General features: G+C 34.5%; 2 protein-coding genes across 2 annotated transcripts; both read left to right on the top strand.

The window, feature by feature from the left end:
• The first annotated feature begins 3,648 nt into the window (after nucleotides 1-3,648).
• Nucleotides 3,649-5,639, top strand: LOC128226273 (uncharacterized). The gene is made up of 2 exons (XM_052936157.1): nucleotides 3,649-5,323; nucleotides 5,422-5,639. Exons 1-2 carry the CDS (start codon nucleotides 3,649-3,651, stop codon nucleotides 5,637-5,639), a joined length of 1,893 nt encoding a protein of 630 aa, XP_052792117.1.
• Nucleotides 5,640-5,687: 48 nt separating this feature from the next.
• LOC128226264 (uncharacterized protein K02A2.6-like) lies at nucleotides 5,688-7,448 on the top strand. The gene has a single exon (XM_052936149.1). It carries the CDS (start codon nucleotides 5,688-5,690, stop codon nucleotides 7,446-7,448), a length of 1,761 nt encoding a protein of 586 aa, XP_052792109.1.
• Nucleotides 7,449-8,201: the final 753 nt, after the last annotated feature.

The raw sequence follows: 8,201 nt of genomic DNA, 5'->3' as shown, positions 1-8,201 counted from the left end.
ATCTAACGGTTTAGATAAAGCTCAAAATATACTATGGTTTAACTCTTATTTTAAGATATGATGAATTCATATACGATTGTTATTATGACAAATCGATTTAATAACTGGCTTTTATAAGTTTGTTTGAATAATAATAATAAGTAATAATACATTTTCAAATATACCATGAAAGAAGAATTAATGTCCTAAAAGAAGTATAATGTATTTAATATGTAATGCTTAATATACAATAAGTTTCTAAACGATGGGTAGTCAAATGTTATAATAGAAACTATAAAGACAAGTAGTTTCAGCGCACCATTAGCATGTTATGTGTTTACATGAAATATCAATTCAGTGTTTTTCTTCCGTTTGTCATTCAGTACAAAGCGAATATAATATATTTCTTAAAGATGGCAATATGGAATGTAATAAAACCTAGTGTCTCGCCTGCACTTATGCCGTGTAGAATTTCTTGTATATTTTACAAAGCTTCTGTCGAGAATACGAGAAACACAAGATGAGGAACAGAAAAAAGGTTGAAATATTTCTGGGATGGAAAAATATCAGTAAGAAAGGATTCATCCTTTGGTTTGACGTTTTTGTCTAACCAAAACGACAAAAACATGTTGTATCGCAACTGAGACTTTATCGTCATAATTATTCACTTGATACCAATTATATGAGGACATAAATGAAAGATATTAACTGAGGTCTACAGATATTAGTAAGGACTATTTATAAGAAACAGAGTTTATGTTTTGATACAGTACAAATGATTGGTAATAAAATAATATAATATACCGCCGTTATTTAATTAATTTTCCTTCACACAAAGCAAACGTTTTTAATGAAAATGACAGCAGTCAATAGGTTTTTCTGTAAGTTCTATGATTTATGAAAATTTGAAATCGTAACGTTAAACCCTCAACATTTTATGGGAAACGTGTCCGCGGAACAGAAATCGGACATTTTAATTCCAAATATGCCACGGATGTACATGGACGAACAACTTTATGGGAAACGTGTCCGCGGAACAGAACTCAGGCATTTTAATTCCAAACATGCCACTGATATATATGGACGCACAACTAATGTCCCATCATACATCCAAGGCTCGTCCTATGCTTGAGATGGCCGAGATGTTCTTGATTGCACGGAATATCACGTTCGCTACTAGTGCTAATGTGTCTACTACTTAGGAACAAACGTATTTTCCCGAACACATATTACTTTACTGTCAGAAGATGCCTTGGCACTCAAAGACAAGACACGAGGCTGATAATTGAATTCATTTAATTCAATTCCCAACGACAAATCAGTATTAGCAAATTACTTGAATTGACAGCGAAAACCTAGTTTGCGATAGTAAACTACCGTGGAAGTGTTGCGGTACGTTGTGGTCGACTTTGGGACATATTGTTAGCGGGATCGTAGAATGTTTCGATGTGTTTCCAAACGCTATGCCAAACATGTTAAAGTACGTATTAAAATTGTGGGATGGTAGCGTTTCTTAATCAAACATCGTCTCTTTTAAGCATTGTCTTAACAAACGGAGGGAAATATTAAATTCTTCATTAGCTTAACATACTTTATCAATAAGCCCAAATACATCATTACGTTTTTATCAGTGTTGATTGTGGTACTTTACAAATTATAGACAAAAGAAAAAAAAATCGCCTAGTTTAATCCCGTTTAAGGGTCATAACAAAAATATATATAAAAAAAAAACTGGGGTCTGAGTGCAGTACATAGTAGGAACAATAATCATTATTGTAATAAGTAATATATAATATATAATAAGTGATGTGTTCATTTGTTTATTCATATTGGATTATTTTGTTAGTTTTTAATATTCATATTAATTTAAGTTATTTGTTTAAGTTTATTATCATATTTTTAGCCCGAGAGTGGGGAAAAGGAGATATCTAAGGAAGACTTACACTTGCGCTTATGCATGGTAAGTCCATTTAAGGCTGATTTTTCAAAGTTATAATGATTAAAAGAAAAAAATTCTTAGTTGACCATTTTGGTTGGGAAATGTGTTTAAATGTATACAGGAGAGTGTACTTGTTATATGATATCTAATTATTTAAAAGAAATGTTGAATAACCGAAATTACTGGTTCTTTTTGTCGGTTTTCATGTTCCTGTATTGGGTTTTGATTGGCTGCCAGATGCTAGATGTCCGGGCGAAAGTATATTTAATCAGTAAGTAAGGGGCGAGTTAAAAGAGTAAAAAGACATGTAATTTGATTCAATGATGAGTTTCTGCTAAATTAATCGGAAAACGTACCAATGTTTAGAAAGTTATATTTTGTTACATTTTTTTGCTTTTTATATATGAAATTATTTTTTATTGAAAATTTTAAAATTTGTTAATGCAATTGTTGCTAGCTATTATTTTGATTTATATTTTGATTATGAATTGGATGTATGTGTCTTTAATCTTATGTTTTGGTAATTTCAGATATCCGTTCCTTTACGTACATTTGCATTACGTTGTGTTCCATAACGTTTAGTTATGTTGAACTGGATTGACAGTTTGACTATTTGACAGTGTGGACGAGCGTGATTATGTGAGTACAGAAGATTTCGTGGTCTAGTGATTTAAACCGCGATATTATAAGTTAATATAAAATTAATTAAATTAATGATCAAATAGATGTACAATACATATTTATATTCAAATACTTCTTGAAACACGTGTGTGTATTTTCATGACGCTCGGTTTTTATCTCCTGGAGGATTAGCTTAATAACTAATTCAATGGACGGCAAATTAACATTGCCAACATAGCACAGCAATTCTTACGGTCTCTTAAGTAGCACACCATTATTAGAAATTTGTGCATAGAGAACAAAATAATAATAAAAAACACACAAAAAAGTCACGTCCTCAACATCTGCAACTCATTTAGTAAATCAATCACTTTGCTAAGAATCGTCTGCCCAGGAGAGATGATTTTTATACTTGATTTACCTGTCTTTGCGTTTATATGCAGGTATGTTCTGTATCTTATTGCAATACTTAAAGCTAATGACTTTACTCTGCTCAAAATATTCATTGTACACAATGTTGAAATATTGATAAATATATTTAATTTATATATGAAGTTGTCGAAATGTGACCACTTGTTTATTGTTTCAAAGACCTACACCTTGTCACACCTTTTCCAGGCATTTCAATTTAGGTTTACATGATTCCAAACAGTCAGTCCAGCATATTCCATGAACCGAAAACACCCAAACCAGTGAGGTCGCTTTTATTTTCTGAATATATGATTATTCGTGTCTGCGTTCCTACAAATTGTACAGCCTGTGATCGAAATCGAACTTATTAGAAATAAAACATAAAATCAACCTTTGGCTAGTGGTAAGATTCTTTCAGTACTGATATATATATATATATATATATATATATATATATATATATATATAGACAAACACGGCCATTGTCAGATATTGTATTACAAATGGTTGTGTGTAACCTTGTTCTACACGGTGTTGTTTCATATAATAAAATGTCAGCCTCCATGTTAGTTGTTCGTACATGACATGGTGTCAGAAGTCGACGAATTCTGTCCACATCGGAGGGGAACAGATTAAATCATCAAGGCCAAATAAAATATAGTCCAAGCCCTATCAATCAAAACCGGTAATAGCCTATGATGGAGGGTTTACACGGTAGTGCGCCGATGATGAACTGGCAAAGTGCTGATCTTGATTCGGCATGGAAAGACTTTTATACACATGTTAATTTCATGTTTAATGGGCCCTTGCAAGGGAAAAGTGACGAAGAAAAATCGGCATATTTGATGATATGGGTAGGCCAACGGGGCAGAGAGGTGTATAGTACCTGGACTGCTATGGCAGATGATGACAAGAAAAAGCATGATGAGCTGAAAAAGAACTTTGAGGAGTATGTTAAACCGAAGACAAACATCGTTTTCAACCGTTATAAGTTTCAATGTAGAGTACAGAATGACTCGGAATCCTGTGTGGAATATATTACTGATTTGAGAGTTCTAGCTGCAGATTGCAACTATGAGACACACTTGGATGACGCAATTCGAGATCGCATCGTATTTAGCATAAAAAACCAGAAAATAAGAGAGAAGTTAATTCAAGAGGGTTCAGGTTTGAAATTGGAGAAGGCAATAGACATTTGCAGGTCCTATGAAATTTCACAAAAACAGCTGAAAACAATGAATGCTGAAGATCAAAATGTACATGTCGTGAAACAACAGAAACATTATAAACCACCAAATCAAGCCGCAAAGGGAAAAGTGCCACAGACGCAAAAAACACAGAATTTTCAGAAACCCTACAAACAATTTAATGCACCTCCAAGTAGTTGTGGTCGTTGCGGATACAGACACACGCAAAGTCAAACTTATCCAGCGAAAGGGAAAACCTGCAAGAAATGTGGCAGAAAATATCATTTCGCCAAAGTCTGTAGAACCAGAGCAGAAAGAAAAATTCATGAATTAGATGAAGATGATGATTATTACTTTGATGCCTTATTTGTTGGAATGCTTTCCACAAGTATGAAACAGAAGAAGGAAAGAAATGACACATTTACAGAGAATCTGTTAGTAAATGGTGTTACACTAAAATTTCAGCTAGACACAGGAGCAAGATGTAATGTGCTGACGAGAAGAGACTTTCAGGCACTGAAAATCAACGGACCTTTGAGACAACAAGCTGCTGCTTTGAGATCATTTTCGGGGCATAGAATGGTTCCGGATGGAATGATAACATTGAACTTACAGTGTAAAGAAGAGACACATGCAGTTGAATTTTATGTAGTAGACACAAAGTCACAGTCAATTCTCAGTGGAGAAACAGCTGAAAGTATTGGGCTAATTAAAAGAATCTACCACATAGAAGATGAATATAGCACTCTGTTCCAGGGACTAGGATGTTTACCAAGAGAAGTGAAAATTGAAATTGACAAAAGTGCAAAACCAGTAGTACACCCACCGAGAAAAGTTCCGATAATGCTTAAGGACAAAGTAAAGGCAGAACTACTGAAAATGGAAAGACTTGGTGTAATAGTGAGACAAAAAGAGCCTACACCGTGGGTGAATAGCATGGTTACTGTTACAAAACCTGACAAGTCAGTGAGAATTTGTATTGACCCAAAAGACCTTAATAATGCCATACAAAGAGAACATTACCCTATGAAAACAATTGAGGAAGTTGTTGCAGAAATGCCAGAAGCAAAAGTATTTAGTACTATAGATGCAACCTCGGGATTTTGGCAACTTAATTTAGATACTGAAAGTTCCAAGCTGACAAAATTCAACACGCCATTTATAGATATAGATTCTTGCGTGCTCCGTTTGGGATAAAGTCAATCCCGGAAATATACCAAAGGACTATGACAGAAATGATTGAAAGCCTTGAATGAGCTCAAGTGATTGTTGATGACATTTTAGTATGGGGTAGAGATGAAAAAGAACATGATGAAAGACTTTCAGCAGTGTTAAAAAGGGCTGAAGAGTGGAATCTGAAATTGAGCGAGAAGAAATGTCAGTTTAGGAAAGATGAAGAAGAATATGTGGGTCACAAAATTACTAAAGAAAGGTTGAAGCCAGATCCAGAAAAGGTGCGAGCAGTACAAGAAATGAAACAACCAACAAATACAAAAGAATAACAAACATTCTTAGGGTTCATCACCTATCTTCAGAAGTTTCTTCCTAATATGTCACAAGTTAGTGCTCCATTGAGAAAGCTGTTAGAAAAGGACATAGCTTGGCATTGGGAAACAGAACAGAAAGATAGTTTTCAAGCATTGAAAAAGATGGCATCAGAAGCACATGTATTGGCATTTTATAACAAAGATGAAACAGTAGTATTGAACGTTGATGCAAGTTCCTGTGGGCTCGGGGCAGTTCTACTACAAAACGAGAGACCTGTCGCATATGCCAGTAGAGCATTAAATAGTACAATGAAAAAGTATAGACAGATTGAGAAAGAAGCTCTAGCGATAGTCTTCGGATGTAAGAAGTTTCATGATTACTTATATGGAACACATTTCATAGTTGAGTCAGATCACAAACCTCTTGAAAGTATCTTCAAGAAATCAATCACTGAAGCGCCACCACGAGTGCAAAGATTCGCGATCGCCTTGCAGAAGTATGATTTCAAGGTTGTTCATAAACCTGGAAAGACTATGCTGATCTCAGACACTTTATCAAGGTTGTACTTAGCTGAAACAAATGATGAACTTGTTCCTGATCTATCAGTTAATGAAGTACAGCTTAATGCCCATCTGCCAGTTTCAGAAACAAAATATAATGAGCTGAAAAGGGACACTGAAAATGATAGTGAATCACAGTTACTGCATAAAATGCTTGACGATGGTTGGCCGCAAAATAAATCTCAAACACCAGAACCAATTCAGAAATATTGGGCAATGAGAGATGAAATTACTTCTATTGATGGCTTATTGTACAAAGGGCAGAAAGTTATCATTCCTAAAGCACAAAGGAAACAGATGCTAATGGTTGTCCATGAAACACACATGGGAGTGGTCAAGTGCAAAGCCAGGGCTAGACAATTCATGTATTGGCCAGGAATGATGACAGAAATACAAGAAACTGTTGAAAAATGTGAAGTTTGTGCAATTAACGATAAGAAGATGAGCAGAAAGGAAAGTATGATATCACATGACATGCCAGACACACCATCAGCAAAGATAGGAGCTGATCTATTTGAACTGAAAGGCCAGCATTATTTACTAACTGTTGATTACTACTCCAAATGGCCAGAGGTAGACAAGTTGGACAATCTATCCTCTGCAAATGTCATAGGCTACATAAAAAAGCAATTTGCTAGATTTGGTTATGCAGATGAGCTAGTAACAGACAATGGGCCACAGTTTAGTAGTGCTGAATTCAAAAGGTTTGCACAAGAATGCAATTTCAAGCATACTACTACAAGTCCACATTATAGTCAAGTAAATGGACAAACAGAAAGATATGTACAGACAGTTAAGAATCTGATCAAGAAAAGTGCCGACCCCAGCAAAGCGCTTTTGGACTACAGAAATACACCACTGGAAGGTATTAAACTTTCACCGGCACAAATGCATATTGGTCGACGACTCAAATCTTCATTACCAACAAGAACAGAACTCTTGAAACCGACATATGTAAACCAAGAAGATTTACTGCAAAAGCATAGACAACGCCAGAAAACTCAGGCAGAATATTACAACAGACATAGTGGTGCGCCATTACAACCACTAAATAAAGGACAAAATGTTACCATAAGACATAATGGTAAAATACTACTTGTGAAAGTCATCAAGAAACATGAAGCTCCACGTTCTTACGTCGTCGAGACCAGCACAGGCAGGATTCTTCGCAGGAATAGACAACACTTGAAGCCTTCACGAGTACAGTTTCAACAAGTGAGTGATTCTACACAAGTCTACAGAGATCCGAAGAAACCAGTTTAGGGAGAAAATAGTGAAAATAGTGCTAATAAGTCAAGTGTTATAAGCTCTAGTCAAGAGAAAGTTAGTGAAGATGTAATAGTGCCAGAAGATGAGAGTGAGAATGAGAAAGCTAATCAGAGTAGTGTTGAAAGATCTAGTCAAAGTGAAGAAAAAGTCACAAGATCTGGAAGAAGTGTTAGAATGCCAGCCAAGTATGATGAATATGTGTGTAATCCAGTTGAAGTGTTTGTGTAAATGTCATTATAATGCAAAATAAGTGTTAAAATAAAGTATAGTGAAATATATAATGAGTAAATATAGTGGATAAATCAGAAGAATTCATTATGTGCCAGAGAACAAGACCAGTAATACAGAAGAAGAGACAAGAGTCACAGCTTTGATTTTACTATTTTGTTTAAAAGTTTGTTTTAAAGATACACTTAAGTCTAATATTATAATGTATATTTTATGTGTATGCATGTACTTTTAAGATCAATACATTAACAATTGTTGATATTTAGATTTAAGGTATAAGTATACCATTATCATTCAAATAATATGAAAGTTAATTTTAAAACATGATATGACAGATAACTTGTTTGATTTGTATGAATGTGAAAGTGTATGTTTGAACTGTTCTATAAAAATAGGGGCTATGAGACATACTAAATTTATATGCATTGCTTTTATTCTATTGAGATACTTGAACATGAATGAATATGGAACTGTCTTTTCACTATGAACTTAGATTAGAAGTAATATCATTTAATGTCA

This window comes from Mya arenaria, chromosome 1 (genome assembly GCF_026914265.1).
Source record: "Mya arenaria isolate MELC-2E11 chromosome 1, ASM2691426v1".
Lineage (NCBI taxonomy): Eukaryota > Metazoa > Mollusca > Bivalvia > Myida > Myidae > Mya > Mya arenaria.
The sequence above is the reverse complement of the archived record's forward strand: the minus strand, read 5'-3'. Positions and strand labels throughout refer to the sequence as shown.